The sequence below is a fragment of the Schistocerca gregaria genome, chromosome 2 (assembly GCF_023897955.1).
Source record: "Schistocerca gregaria isolate iqSchGreg1 chromosome 2, iqSchGreg1.2, whole genome shotgun sequence".
In the NCBI taxonomy this organism is placed as follows: domain Eukaryota; kingdom Metazoa; phylum Arthropoda; class Insecta; order Orthoptera; family Acrididae; genus Schistocerca; species Schistocerca gregaria.
The window spans coordinates 61220388-61236506 of record NC_064921.1 but is presented as its reverse complement, the minus strand read 5'-3'; the positions used below and the strand labels follow the sequence as shown (position 1 = coordinate 61236506).

Below are 16119 nucleotides of genomic sequence, written 5' to 3'. Positions count from 1 at the left end.
CAACTACTGTTTCGGTAGCTTCAAGCATTCAGTTCCTTCCTCGGGTCACGTCCCAAACCTTCTAAACAGACTCATTGTCCTCGCCCGGTTCGTGCTTGCAGCAGCTGGAGGTGGGCCAGGCCGCCTACGAGTCGCAGTGGGTGGGCTCCAGCCGCAGCAGCCGGCGCTGCCTCTGGATGATGGTGATGCGCGCGCGCCGCATCCAGAGGATGACCGCCGGCAAGGTCATAGACATCAACCTCGTCCTCTTCACTGAGGTGAGCGCGCTCCTCACACTGCTTTTCACATCACTGTGCACCCTCTTCCATCACCACGTAACTTAGCAAAGTACTATCCTCTCCTCACAAAAGGGATACGGGCAATACTGAGGTTTAGGTATAAGGCATCTCTCACACGCAACATTCGGTTGACTCCTGCACTCGCTAACTGCCTGTATCTCAGTCTGTCTGTTGCTTAGACCACTCAGTAATTAACTGCCATTTTAGGGACGTATTTGAGACTATAATGGAATTTATGTCTTATGTACACTCCTGGAAATTGAAATAAGAACACCGTGAATTCAATGTCCCAGGAAGGGAAAACTTTATTGACACATTCCTGGGGTCAGATACATCACATGATCACACTGACAGAACGACAGGCACATAGACACAGACAACAGAGCATGCACAATGTCGGCACTAGTACAGTGTATATCCACCTTTCGCAGCAATGCAGGCTGCTATTCTGCCATCGAGACGATCGTAGATGTAGTCCTGTGGAACGGCTTGCCATGCCATTTCCAACTGGCGCCTCAGTTGGACCAGCGTTCGTGTTGGACGTGCAGACCGCGTGAGACGACGCTTCGTCCACTCCCAAACATGCTCAATGGGGGACAGATCCGGAGATCTTGCTGGCCAGGGTAGTTGACTTACACCTTCTAGAGCACGTTGGGTGGCACGGGATACATGCGGACGTGCATTGTCCTGTTGGAACAGCAAGTTCCCTTGCCGGTCTAGGAATGGTAGAACGATGGGTTCGATGACGGTTTGGATGTACCGTGCACTATTCAGTGTCCCCTCGACGATCACCAGAGGTGTACGGCCAGTGTAGGATATCGCTCCCCACACCACGATGCCGGGTGTTGGCCCTGTGTGCCTCGGTCGTATGCAGTCCTGATTGTGGCGCTCACCTGCACGGCGCCAAACACGCAAACGACCATCATTGGCACCAAGGCATAAGCGACTCTCATCGCTCAAGACGACACGTCTCCATTCGTCCCTCCATTCACGCCTGTCGCGACACCACTGGAGGCGGGCTGCCCGATGTTGGGCCGTGAGCGGAAGACGGCCTAACGGTGTGCGGGACCGTAGCCCAGCTTCATGGAGACGGTTGCGAATGGTCCTCGCCGATACCCCAGGAGCAACAGTGTCCCTAATTTGCTGGGAAGTGGCGGTGCGGTCCCCTACGGCACTGCGTAGGATCCTACGGTCTTGACGTGCATCCGTGCGTCGCTGCGGTCCGGTCCCAGGTCGACGGGCACGTGCACCTTCCGCCGACCACTGGCGACAACATCGATGTACTGTGGAGACCTCACGCCCCACGTGTTGAGCAATTCGGCGGTACGTCCACCCGGCCTCCCGCATGCCCACTATACGCCCTCGCTCAAAGTCCGTCAACTGCACATACGGTTCACGTCCACGCTGTCGCGGCATGCTACCAGTGTTAAAGACTGCGATGGAGCTCCGTATGCCACGGCAAACTGGCTGACACTGACGGCGGCGGTGCACAAATGCTGCGCAGCTAGCGCCATTCGACGGCCAACACCGCGGTTCCTGGTGTGGCCGCTGTGCCGTGCGTGTGATCATTGCTTGTACAGCCCTCTCGCAGTGTCCGGAGCAAGTATGGTGGGTCTGACACACCGGTGTCAATGTGTTCTTTTTTCCATTTCCAGGAGTGTATATGGACCCTTTCCCCCAATAATCAGCTCAGGTTCTTAGTACACAAAAACGAACATAGTGTTAAACACTCTTTTTGGAACACAGTGAAAAGGTGATGGGATGTAAATGATTGGTTAATAACGCCCTTAAATGCACCATACATACTAATAATTTATTACCAGTTTCCTATACACATAATATATATGATGGCGTTGAAAGCTTGCTACATGAATCAGAGAAGCTTTATAAATACTAATAAGGTAACAGCACTCTTACTATTAAAGCAGCAAAGTCAACTAGTGCAAATTATAGAAATAATTATATTAAAATTGTTGTATAACACAAGGCCATTTCTTAGACCTTACCATGGGAAATGGTTAGGTTGAAGTTAGATATAGTGGGAATCAGTGAAGTGTGGTGGCTGCAGTAACAAGACTTCTTGGCAGTTGAATGTAGGTTTATTATCAGAATCAAATAAGGGTAATGCAGGAGTGGGAATAATAAGAAATTAGGAATATTGGTCACTTACGATGCAGAGCACAGTAAACGTAACCAATATAAATGCAATGCCACATCACACTATAGTAGCCTATTAGCTCCTCCCTAGATGATGAATAAATTGAAAAATATATTTGATGAGATTTAAAAAAAATTTTAGCTTATACAGGGGGACGAAAAATAGTGTTAAACAAAAGGCAAACTCACATTTACAGATCTGTGTGTTTAGAAATAGCTTTCAGCTATATAGATTGGAATACGCCCTGACATTCTGAGATCATCAGGAACAAAAATACAGGGAGCGGAAGGTTATCTAAAACATGGGGAGAAACCTGACTACAGTCATAAGAGATCAAGAAGGTAAAAGAGATGCCGTGGTTGAGAAGTGAGTGAGACATAGTTGTAGCTTATCCCCACGTTATTCGGTCTGTACGCAGAGCCACCAGTAAACGAAGCCAAAGAAGACTGTAATTGTGTCAGAGACGGTGAAGGACTTCGAAAATGAGTTTAACGAAAGTGACAGTGGCCTGTAAAGAACTTATTATAAGATGGACATCAACATAAATAAACCAATGTTAGTGAGGTGTAGATTGACTAAATCAGGAGATGGAAAGGGAAATAAATTAGGAAATGAGACACTAAAAGTAGCAGGCGAGTTTCGTCAGTCGGGCAACAAAATAGCTGGTGATGGCCAAGGTACAGATAATATAAAATGAAAAGTGTCAATGGCAAGAAAAAAGTTTCAGAAAAGGAGAACTATTTTAACATCAAATTTAAATTTAACTTTTGGAAGTATTTTACGAAAGAATCTTCCTGGAATGTATCCTTCCACCAGACCGAAAAGGTGGAAGACAAACATCACAGACAAGAAAGAATAGTCGTTAGAATGCCTTGGTACTTTTTTTTCAGGCTGCAATATGACTTCTAGGGCCTGTCATCTTATCACTTTAGGCAGGCCGTAGTGAACCACACAGACCTCCCAGCCAGCAGAACAGTGCTGAGGCTGCGGGCACTGTTGCCGATGCAGCACCACGTGAAAGTCGGACTGCGTTGCGTTCTTTGCTCTGCTCTGTGACATTATCTTAAACTACAAATTTACGACATATTGTACAGAAGTGGAACATATTCAGTTCAGATAAGAAGAGAACAGGAGCTTTATCAAAGTTTGTGGTACAGAAGTATGCTGCAGATTAGGTGAGTAGATCGAATAACTAGTGGAGGGGTACGTCATCGAATTGGGGAGTAAAGAAATTTTCTGTGCGAGCTTGACTAAAAGGGAGGATCTGGTTGATGGCACATATTCTGACACATCAAGAAATAGATCATTTGTCAATGAAGTCAAGTGCGGGAGGGCGAGGATGGAAAAAATTGTAGAAGGATATCTTGGTTCGTAAGTTCAGCTGTATGCAAGTTGCGATGGTTATTCAGAGATGGAGAAGCTTGCAGAGGGTAGACTTGTGTGGAAAGCTACACTCCTGGAAATGGAAAAAAGAACACATTGACACCGGTGTGTCAGACCCACCATACTTGCTCCGGACACTGCGAGAGGGCTGTACAAGCAATGATCACACGCACGGCACAGCGGCCACACCAGGAACCGCGGTGTTGGCCGTCGAATGGCGCTAGCTGCGCAGCATTTGTGCACCGCCGCCGTCAGTGTCAGCCAGTTTGCCGTGGCATACGGAGCTCCATCGCAGTCTTTAACACTGGTAGCATGCCGCTACAGCGTGGACGTGAACCGTATGTGCAGTTGACGGACTTTGAGCGAGGGCGTATAGTGGGCATGCGGGAGGCCGGGTGGACGTACCGCCGAATTGCTCAACACATGGGGCGTGAGGTCTCCACAGTACATCGATGTTGTCGCCAGTGGTCGGCGGAAGGTGCACGTGCCCGTCGACCTGGGACCGGACTGCAGCGACGCATGGATGCACGCCAAGACCGTAGGATCCTACACAGTGTGGTAGGGGACCGCACCGCCACTTCCCAGCAAATTAGGGACACTGTTGCTCCTGGGGTATCGGCGAGGACCATTCGCAACTGTCTCCATGAAGCTGGGCTACGGTCCCGCACACCGTTAGGCCGTCTTCCGCTCACGGCCCAACATCGGGCAGCCCGCCTCCAGTGGTGTCGCGACAGGCGTGAATGGAAGGACGAATGGAAACGTGTCGTCTTCAGCGATGAGAGTCGCTTATGCCTTGGTGCCAATGATGGTCGTTTGCGTGTTTGGCGCCGTGCAGGTGAGCGCCACAATCAGGACTGCATACGACCGAGGCACACAGGGCCAACACCCGGCATCATGGTGTGGGGAGCGATCTCCTACACTGGCCGTATACCTCTGGTGATCGTCGAGGGGACACTGAATAGTGCACGGTACATCCAAACCGTCATCGAACCCATCGTTCTACCATTCCTAGACCGGCAAGGGAACTTGCTGTTCCAACAGGACAATGCACGTCCGCATGTATCCCGTGCCACCCAACGTGCTCTAGAAGGTGTAAGTCAACTACCCTGGCCAGCAAGATCTCCGGATCTGTCCCCCATTGAGCATGTTTGGGACTGGATGAAGCGTCGTCTCACGCGGTCTGCACGTCCAACACGAACGCTGGTCCAACTGAGGCGCCAGTTGGAAATGGCATGGCAAGCCGTTCCACAGGACTACATCTACGATCGTCTCGATGGCAGAATAGCAGCCTGCATTGCTGCGAAAGGTGGATATACACTGTACTAGTGCCGACATTGTGCATGCTCTGTTGTCTGTGTCTATGTGCCTGTCGTTCTGTCAGTGTGATCATGTGATGTATCTGACCCCAGGAATGTGTCAATAAAGTTTTCCCTTCCTGGGACATTGAATTCACGGTGTTCTTATTTCAATTTCCAGTAGTGTACATCAAACCGTTCTTCGGAATGAAGACCTCAGCAACAATGTGGTTCCTCGAGACAATGAACAAATAAAGTAAACTGAATATTTTTTGTAGCAAAGGCACATAATTTATGTAGATTTCGGGCCGAAGTGTGGTGAGAATAGCAGACAAATTTTCTCTCACATACATAATCACCAACTCTGTCGATCATTGCTGACAAAGATAAGTCCCACATATAAAGAGAAATACGATAACAGATCAAAAGGCTGAGAAACACGGTTTAAGACGAAGATGTATAAATCAAAAGAGGACATGAATGTGATTGATTTGTACCACGTCGTCTCTTCAAAAACACTTCGTGTAATCGTCAGCTATTGTATATCACTGACCAGAGCCTTACAGATCTTATCAGTGATAACACCTACTAGTGCATATGAATACTCACTCAAAAATCTAGATAACTGTAACAGAAAATTAGCATTCCACTGGATACTTGCCAAAGTGGGACACACCGACAACTCATTCAAATGCACGATGTTATGAATCCGTGAGAGTAAAAGGACAGTATCATCCGTGTGTCTTGCTCATTCGTAGAAGGGAAACCTTGCCAGAGAGTGGCTTGCAGTCGGTGAAGATTGTAGCGCGACTGCCATCGATAATCACAATACATGATATCGTACACATAGAGAGAGTACAATCTTATCACTATAAGTTCAAATGGTGAAAGGAATCAAACAGGCACCTGTCGGTATGTATCACGCTAACTTTATGTATATGTTTTTTTTTTCTAATTTCGTAATTTGTGAGTACTAAGCAAGTGCCCATCTGAATCTCACTTTACACCATGTCTATGAAAATCAGTTACTAAAAAATGTAATCGCCTACAGCTGTAATTCACAAAACTATAAGGGAGAGTCACATGAAAATGAGACACATGGAAAAAAGTAAGTTTACTGCTTATTATTTCAAAAGCGATCACAATAACTGTTAATACATTTATGGAACTGCCAGACATGAAGGTCAGTGTCTCCATGGAAAAATGTGTGCAGTTGCCTATGTATGCATGACTGCGAAAGCGTTACGGAAATGATAGATAAACTCCAGGGGAAGACTCTGCAGGGGAAACGCTCAGTAGCTCGGTACGAGCTTTTGTTGAAGTTCCGAGAACATACCCTCACCGAGGAGTCAAGCAGTATATTGCTCCCTCCTACGTATATCTCGCGAAGAGACCATGAGGATAAAATCAGAGAGATTAGAGTCCACATAGAGGCATACCGACAATCCATTTTTCAACGAACAATACAAGACTGGAATCGAAGGGAGAACCGATAGAGGTACTCAAGATACCCTCCGCCACACGCCGTCAGGTGGCTTGCGGTGTATGGATATAGATGTAGACGTAGATTTAGAACCAGGTGTGCACTTCTTCGCCCAAAGCAAACTGTCGGCTATGAATCTCTTTCTTCTCGGCACTAATATGGAAATCGCATTAGTAGAGATCGGGACTGTATGGGGGTTGTGTGGGCCCGCCCACATGTGGCCAAGGTTATCTGGACTACGCTGCAGAAGCTTTACCATGAAGCCCTTACACATCCACGACACAGTCCCGCTCTCTCCCCATGCGATTTTTAATTGTTTTGGAGCCCTGAACAAAGACATTCATGGCTATCGATTTATTTAGGACAAAGAGGTGGACGCCTAGTTACTACCACAGTTCCGTAGACAGCTGCAAACATTTTTCCATGAAGGCATTGACCATCTTGTCTCATAGTGGAACAATGTATTAACAGTTATGACGATTACTTTTGAGACAATAAACAATTTACCTACTTTTTACATCTGTCTCGTTTTCATTTGACTGCCCCTTATGCACACATCAGAAAAAATTTTGCATCGCCCCACTTACCAGAACTCCTGCAGTTAGGCGTTGGCTGTATCACAGACGCAGTCCTTTCGACTGTTCAGAGATGTCACTAAAGCCACCCAAAGATGTAAACAACCATGCATGAGAATATGGTTCAAATGGCTCTGAGCACTATGGGACTTAACTTCTAAAGTCATTAGACTCCTAGAACTTAGAAATACTTAAACCTAACTAACCTACGGACATCACACACATCCATGCCCGAGGCAGGATTCGAACCTGCGACCGTAGCGGTAGCGTGGTTCCAGACTGAAGCGCCTATACAACCGCTCGGCCACTCCGGCCGGCAAACTATCCATGAGAAACTCCTATCAGACGGAGGGGGTCCGACAGCCCGTCAGTTCCAGTCCTTCAACCAGAAAGGAGGTACACAGCTCGTGTTGTCTGTAGTTCAACCATGCATAGATGGTCAATACTGCGATTCGATCGCGACCGCATGGTTATTTTGTGCCAGGAAGAGCTCTCAACAAGAGGAGTGTCCAGGCGTGGAGGAGTGAACCAAAGCGATGTTGTTCGGACATGGAGGAGATACAGAGAGACAGAAACTGTGGACGACATGCCTTGCTCAGGCCGTCCAAGGGCTACTACTAAAGTGGATGACCGCTACCTACGGATTATGGCACGGAGGAACCCTGACAGCAACGCCACCATGTTGAATAATGCTTCCACTGCAGCCACGGGACGTCGTGTTATGACTAAAACTGGGCGCAATAGGCTGCATGATGCGCAACTTCACTCCCGACGTCCATGGTGAGGTCCATCTTCGCGACCAAGACACTGTGGAGCGCGGTACAGATGGGCCCAACAACATGCCGATTGGGCCGCTCAGGATTGGCATCACGTTTTCACCGACGAGTATCGCATATGACTTCAACCAGACGATCGTCGGAGACGTGTTTAGAGACAATCCGATCAGGCTGAGCGCCTTAGACCCACTGTCCAGCGAGTGCAGCATGGTGGAGGTTCTCTGCTGCTTTGGGGTGGCGTTATGTGAGACCGAGGTACGCCGCTGGTGGTCATGGAAGGCGCAGTAAGAGATGTTACGGTACGTGAATGCCATACTCCCGACCGATTGTGCAACCATATCGGCAGCATATCGTCGAGGCATTCGTCTTCATGAACGACCATTCGCGCCTCCGTCGTGCACATCTTGTGAATGACTTCCTTCAGGATACCGACATTGCTCGACTAGAGCGGCCAGTATATTCTACAGACATGAATCCTATCGAACATGCCTGGACTAGATTGAAAAGGGCTGTTTATGGACGACGTGACCCACCAACCACTCTGAGGGATCTACGCCGAATCGCCGTTGAGGAGTGGGACAACTTGGACCAACAATGCCTTAATGAACTTGTGGATAGTATGCCAACAGGCATGCATCAATGCAAGAAGACGTGCTACTGGGTATTAGAGGTATCGGTGTGTACAGCAATCTGGACCACGACCTCTGAAGATCTCGCTGTATGGTGGTGCAACATACAATGTGTGGTTTTCATGGGCAATAAAAAGGGCAAAAATTTTGTTTATGTTGATCTCTATTCCAATTTTCTGTACAGGTTCCGAAACTCTCGGAACCGAGTTGATGCAAAACTTTTTTTATGTATGTACATAAATATGCATATTCGGATTTTGGTACTATTATGTTTCCTTCAGTACTTATTACACCAATTTCCTTTTTGTCCCGTATCATTTTCAATCACAGTAAACGTATCCCATGCGATAAAGTCCACACAACGACAAATTTGTCAATTAGAAACTTTTGCTTTATCTAAATAATGCCCATGTGTTCGGAAAAATAGTAAACAGATCCAGTCTGGGGTGTCCATTGTCTTTGCTGACGCCCACCACGTCATTTCTGACAACGGTACCTGTCTTGTACCAGTATGAGCCTGACAATTCACTGTCTCATTTCTCCCGTCAGGTTTCCAACATGTGCTGATTATCACTGTCGTTTATTCAAACGGTCGACGGAGCATTTTTGAACATCAAATCCTATAATTTGCGTGAACCATAGCACCTAAATGACAGACCTTTTCTTCACAATGTTAGAATTTCATCACTTCATTATTGACTTACATTAATTTCTCACACGTTTCATGAGTCATATTTTTTGAAATTATGTGTTTTGCCTAGAGTTCAGACGAATATTACGAATGTTTGACTAATCTAGTGCCAGTTTCTCATATACACATTCGTAAATTTCGAAACGTGAGTTCCTTTCAAACTTCCTACTGGGTATATCCTAGATGGTATTGACACGTAGAAGTAAGACTACTTTTCAGTTTGGTCATAATATACAGTTATATTGTTTTCACTGGTAGCTTCAATTTTTTGCGTTATTTCGAGATGAAATGGTTGCTGTTAGGAATTTGATTGCCTTATACTCTGTCTTAGAGCTAAGTTTTCAGCCTCGCAGTTTTTTGGCTTGGTTTTGACGTCAGCTCGTTGCACGATGCATTTCCCCATAGCCTCTGGTGCATCTACTACATTTACGTGATTACTCTGCTATTCACAATAAAATGCCTGGCACAGGGTTCAATGAACCACCTTGAAGATGTCTCTCTACCGTTCCTCTCTCGAACGGCACGCGGGAAAAACGAGCACTTAAATTTTTCTGTACGATCCCTGATTTCTCTTATTTTATCGTGATTATCATTTCTCTCTATGTAAGTGGGTGCCAACAGAATGTTTTTGCAATCGGAGGAGAAAACTGGTGATTGAAATTTCATGAGAAGATCCCGTCGCAACGAAAAACACCTTTTTTTTAATAATTGCCACTCCAATTCACGTATCATGTCTGTGACACTATCTCCCCTGTTTCGCGATAATACAAAACGAGCCGCCTTTCTTTGTAAGTTTTCGTTGTCATCCGTCAATTCCACCTGATGCAGATACCACACCGCACAGCAATACTCCAGAATAGGGCGGACAAGTGTGGTGTAAGCAGTCTCTTTAGTCTTTGGTTTGCTCTACCCACAATATTATCTACGTGATCGTTCCAATTTAGGTTATTTGTAATTGTAATCCCTAAGTATTTAGTTGAATTTACACCCTTCAGATTTATGTTACTTATCGCGTAGTCGAAATTTAGCTGATTTTGGTATTCATGTGAACAACTTAAAACTTTTCCTTATTCGGGTCTATTGACACTTTTCGCACCATTTTTGCAAATCATTTTGATCATCTGATGACTTTACAATACAGTAAATGACAGCATCATCGACGAACAATCTCAGACGGCTATTCAGATTTTCTCCTATGTCGTTAATATAGATCAGGAACAATAGAGGGCCTATAACTCTTCCTTGGGGAACGCCGGATATTACTTCTGTTTTACTCGATGACTCTCCGTCTATTACTACGAACTGTGACCTTCCTGACAGGAAATCACGTATCCAGTCGCACAACTGAGGCGATACTCCGTAGGCATGCAATTTGGTTAGAAGACGCTTGTGAGGAACGGTGTTGAAAGCCTTCTGGAAATCAAACAATATGTAATCAATTTGACATCCCCTCTCGATAGCACTTATTACTTCATGAATATAAAGAGATATTCGTGTTTCACAAGAACTATATTTTCTGAATCCGTGCTAACTATGTGTCAATAAATCGTTTTCTTCGAGGTACTTCATAGTGTTCGAATACAGTATATGTTCCAAAACCGTACTGCAAATCGACGTTAGTGATATGGGCCTGTAATTCAGCACACAGCCTGCCTGACCTCTTCCCGCATCTGCTGCTTGGACCGTTTGCTGCACCATGATCGCACTTGCTTTTAGCCTGTAACTGACATTAGCGTTTGTCTCTACCTCTGTTGCTATTGGCGTGTTTGGCATTGCGCCATGTGCAACCACTTTAGTTTTTAATTTTATTCTTTATTGCCCTTATTTACTTCCTGATTGTACTACACTATCTACAATCATTTTATTTTTTAGTTTGACAATACTACCATTATTCTATCTTGGATTGTACCACTTCCTTTCCTTTTTACCAAGGACATGAATACGAGTACAATCCAATGTTAGTTTTCATAAAATTGTGAAATCAATTTTTTACTACCTACAAAACTCCATCCTGAGGCTTTACCAAATTTTGGTATAATCCTGTCACCAGATTGCCAAATGTAGTGGGTCTTGAGCTTTTATAAACTCTATCTTTTATTACATTTTTAATACATTTTTATCTCCCAAAAGTCCTCTAACATTCATGATCTTGTTACTGCCCTGAAATGCTGCAGATTCATAGGCTATGCAGATGCATATGAACATGTACTCTATTGATGGCTAGTGACGCAAGAAAGACTCTAAAGGTTTTAATTTTTGCAAAAGGGTTTAAAATTTTAAAAAATGTAAAGGAAAAGGACAATATTGCGTTATTATGTAAAACGCGTATCATTCAACTGGGTACCAGGGCACATGAGAATTAAGGAATTGAGCAGGCAGCCAAGGAGGACTACAGGGAAACACAATGTGTCATTCCTCTGCCTCATATCAGTCATTTTGACGGAATGAAGTCGCTCACACCCACTTTGTAATAGGGCATGGTAGCCTAACATGTGGCTTCATACTCTGACGAAAGTTTTATTACTCTGTGCTGCCTGCAAAGCGTAAACAACTTAACGTCACATTTTAACCGCATTTTAGACATTCATGAGAAGTTTGAAATAAACGTATGTGAAAATTTGTCCGCTTTCTAGATGATGACGAGACGAGTGTTGTCTGTGGACTTCAGACTATGCCTTTAGGCTAGAGATGTTAGTGTGTACAGAGTGACTGCATCCTCCTTTTTATTCGCACGATCAGCAAGCCGCAGCTTTTCGCTGTACACTTTTAATATTTTCCACGGAATTTCTCTTTCTATTAGAAGTTTTAGACCTGGCAAAAGGCATGATTTGCTTATTTCTGTCAGTATCTGTGTGCATGTGTGTGCATGCTTTTATGAACTTCTTAAATACTAATTATAGTTGAAGTTATATTACTCTGTGACTTTTACCTACACTCGTCTCATGAAATTTGGGAACGAGCGCTAAGTACCTCGTTGTCATACACTCAAACTAGCACGTTGTCATAACAATCATCACACTTCTTTTATCGGAGTTCAATTAAAGACTCATAATAGATAAAGACACTTTAAATATTCGCTCAAACTGAAAGAATTCCTTACAGGAAATTCCATCAGACGACACAGATAATACCCGTCTACACATGCACACAAGGTTATCTTAGTTGAAATGAGTCAGCATTTAAGGTGCCTAGGTGGATAGTTCCGAAATGTTTTCATAACGTCGTAAGCTCTCACTCCTAAAACATACACAAACCAAATAAATGTGGTCCAAGCATCAAACACGTAACAACATTGAACACCGATCAGCGGTAGCTATCAAGAAAACAATACATAAATTATGTGACAACTATCATTACATCGCAAGTACGGGTAGTAAGAAATAATACAATAATTGTTATTCGAAGCAACACAAAGTTGACTAAATCTGACCACAGGCTTTACACTGATTTTTACTTAATACTTATAGTGTTAACGGTATTTTTTAACTTTTCCCTTTACATCCATAGATAAAGCATATATTCATCAAAAGAAACAATACAGCTAATAACATAAATACGTGCGCTAAAGAATTGAAATGTCGGAACATTTTGAAAGGGTTCCCAGTATAATACTTTCTTCTTTAACACTACTTGCATGCAAATTCATCTTGTTCAGGGTGATATCCTATTAAATTATGGGATATTCCAAGATGAGACAACAGTTGCATGTAGTAATTCAATATCCTTGTTCAAGTGACACAACTTATAAGCCGTGGAGTGCACTCTGACTTCCAACTTCTCATCTACAATTATATTTTCTTAGTTGTACCAAATCATGCTTACCCCCACATAATTGGGGAACTTCCTGCAACTACGTTTCAAGGAGGCCCCACACTACTTCACCACCGCCTCATGTATATCGCTAACGGATCTAAGTCACTTGGGAAAAATGGCGTATTTTGAACATATCACGTGAAACGAAAAGTACCGATTCTTGTAGCTAAGAATTGAAAGCCTAGTTGATGGCAGAAGAGTAGTTGTAAGATGTCAGACGTCTTGGCAGCAAAATATTAGGTAGTACACAGGTTTGCATAATATTCAATGAACGGCGTTTGTTACAGGAAACCGTTAAGCAATGGTAAATGTCGTCGCTAACATCCGTTAATGCATATGGAATGGGGACAAAGAAGAAGTTTTTAAAGGAGTAAATATGAGTAGAGCTCGTATATTTTTCATTTTCGTCACAAACTGTCACAGATACACGAGAGGTGTCTATGTTACTGAGCGTGTCCGTTTTTGGTTTGTTGCAGACGCTGACAAAGGCCTTCTCTTACTTCACAGTCCTGCGACAGATCAAGAGCACTAGCTAGATGCCAACAGATCAAGGGCACCAGCTCGTTGCCAACAGATCACGAGCAGCAGCTAGATGCCAACAGATCAAGAGCACCTGCTAGATGCCAACAGATTAAAGGCACCAGATAGATGACAACAGATCAAAGGCATCAGCTAGACTTCAGTGCTTCATACCAGGTCGCTGCTGACAGCTTATCTCGATAGTCCATCCCTCATCAGTACCTGTCACCGAAATTTTGTTCATTACACATGGGTGTGCACCCTCATTATGCATTCACCTGTTGCCATGACATTCATTGCAACGATAAATAATGAGGTAATGTAAAACAATCACTGCACAAAGAAGTTTGTACCTCACGTTTATAATTCATGTCCCAACCAATAAACAATAAAACACTATGCACTTGTCTTTTGTGAACCTCTTTTACTAAGACTTGTGAAATGTTCAGGAAGTAACTTAAAGAATTTTATGAATGTTACACAGAAGAAACCTTCGTAACTCAAACTTGCTTCCCTATTACCTATTATCTTATAGCTACTAACTTACACACTCATTCTCCCATCTTCTGCTGTCATAAGTAGTCATAGTAAGTAGTGGTACAGTCTCGCTTGTAGAGTAGCTCTTCCCTCATTCAGCATCTCTGCAGGTATGCCATCTATTCCTGGTGCCTTCCCCCTCTTCAGCTCTTTTATTGTCGCTCTTGCCACTTCCACGCTTGGTAGTCCAAACTCCCCCAATGGTACAGTATCTCTGTAATCACTATATGATTCTTCTTCTTCTTTTTCTGTTGTAGCTGTCATGGTGTTTACGTCCGCATTCAGGAGGTTTTCGAAGTAGTTTTTCCATTCCTCCAAAGCTTTCATTTGATCTGTGATTATCTGACCTTTTATATCTCTGCTCGCGTCAATCCTTGGATTGTATCCTTTCTCGAAGAATCTGACTGTCCTGTAAAAGTCTCTTGTATTTCCTACTGTCCGGTCTTCTTCTGCAAGTTTTATTTTACTGTTTATGAACTATCGCTTTTCTGTTGAAGGACTTGTCTTGCTTCTCTAGCTGCTTCCATATACCCCAACCCTGTTCTTTCATGCATTTCGTTTGTCAGCCGCAAAAGTTTCACTGCTTTTCTCTTGGTGCCTGCATTTCTACACCTATGATTAAACCATTCTCTGCTCAACCTCCATTGGTTTCAGCACCTCACTTACAGCATCTTTTAAACCTGTCTTGATTATCGACCAAAATTTTTCAACATCATCTTCGCCTTCTTCTTCTATAGAAGCAAACCTGTTTGCAATTTCAAGTGCATATCTTTCCTTAATGTGGTCCTATTTCAGTAGGTCTGAATTTATTTTCTGGTCTGCTCTTCTCCTGCTGTTACTATCCTCCCCTGTATGGTTGTCACCACAAGGTAATGGTCTGATCCTATTTCTGCACCTCTCTGAGATTGTACATTTGGGTAGCACTTCTGTTTCTGGCATCAACATGTATCTGGTCTATTTGGTTCTCAGTCTCTTCGTCAGGTGACTTCCACGTTATCTTATGGATGTCTTTGCGAGGAAAGTAGGTACCCATGATTCTTAAGTTTTGCCAGGTTGACTAATCTCATTCCATTGTTGTTAGACTGTGTGTTGCTGACTGTGAAGGCAGTGTAAGGTCTCAAAATATCTCCTCTTCCTACTTTAGCATTAGCATCACCGAGGAAAAACTTCACATTGTATGATGGTGCATCTTCATACACTGATTCTAGGTCTTTTTCGCTTTCATCTTTATCTTCTGTAGGCGAATGGAATAAAACCAGAATTACTCACTGACAGCCTTGAAGTCCGTAATATTTCCCCTCACTCTGTTGGCTACTGCAAAGCCCACTCCAAACTGATGTTCAACTTCTTTATTTCCACTGTAGAAGTAGCTATACCACTTATCTTTATGCATTCCTTCTCCAGGCCATCTCATTTCTTGCAGTGCTGCTATGTCTAGCCTGTACCTATTCAGTTCTTCATAAAGGACCTACACCTTTCCTGTTGAGAACAGTGTTTTTACATTCCAAGTAACACGCTTCACTCTATGTCTGTGCCATGATCTCCTGGCATTACCTTTGACTTGCTGGGGTCGTTTGCATTGTTCCGTACCGAATCCGAGGCTATTTCTTGTTGTTGTTGTTGTCTTCAGTCCTGACACTGGTTTGATGCAGCTCTCCATGCTACTCTATCCTGTGCAATCTGCTTCATCTCCCAGTACCTACTGCAACCTACATCCTTATGAATCTGCTTAGTGTATTCATCTCTTGGTCTCCCTCTACGATTTTTACCCTCCACGCTGCCCTCCAATGCTAAATTTGTGATCCCTTGATGCCTCAAAACATGTCCTACCAACCGATCCCTTCTTCTAGTCAAGTTGTGCCACAAACTTCTCTTCTCCCCAATCCTATTCAATACCTCCTCATTAGTTACGTGATCTACCCATCTAATCTTCAGCATTCTTCTGTAGCACCACATTTCGAAAGCTTCTATTCTGTTCGTGT

General features: G+C 44.1%; 1 protein-coding gene across 1 annotated transcript in view; it reads left to right on the top strand.

Moving 5' to 3' along the window:
• The window catches only part of LOC126335637 (odorant receptor 13a-like), a 125927-nt gene extending 112198 nt beyond the window's left edge, over window positions 1–13729 (top strand). The window contains exons 6-7 of the mRNA XM_049999092.1: window positions 102–257; window positions 13589–13729. Coding sequence (XP_049855049.1) covers window positions 102–257; window positions 13589–13729 — 297 coding nt within the window. The remainder of the gene's footprint in view (window positions 1–101; window positions 258–13588) is intronic.
• Window positions 13730–16119: the final 2390 nt, after the last annotated feature.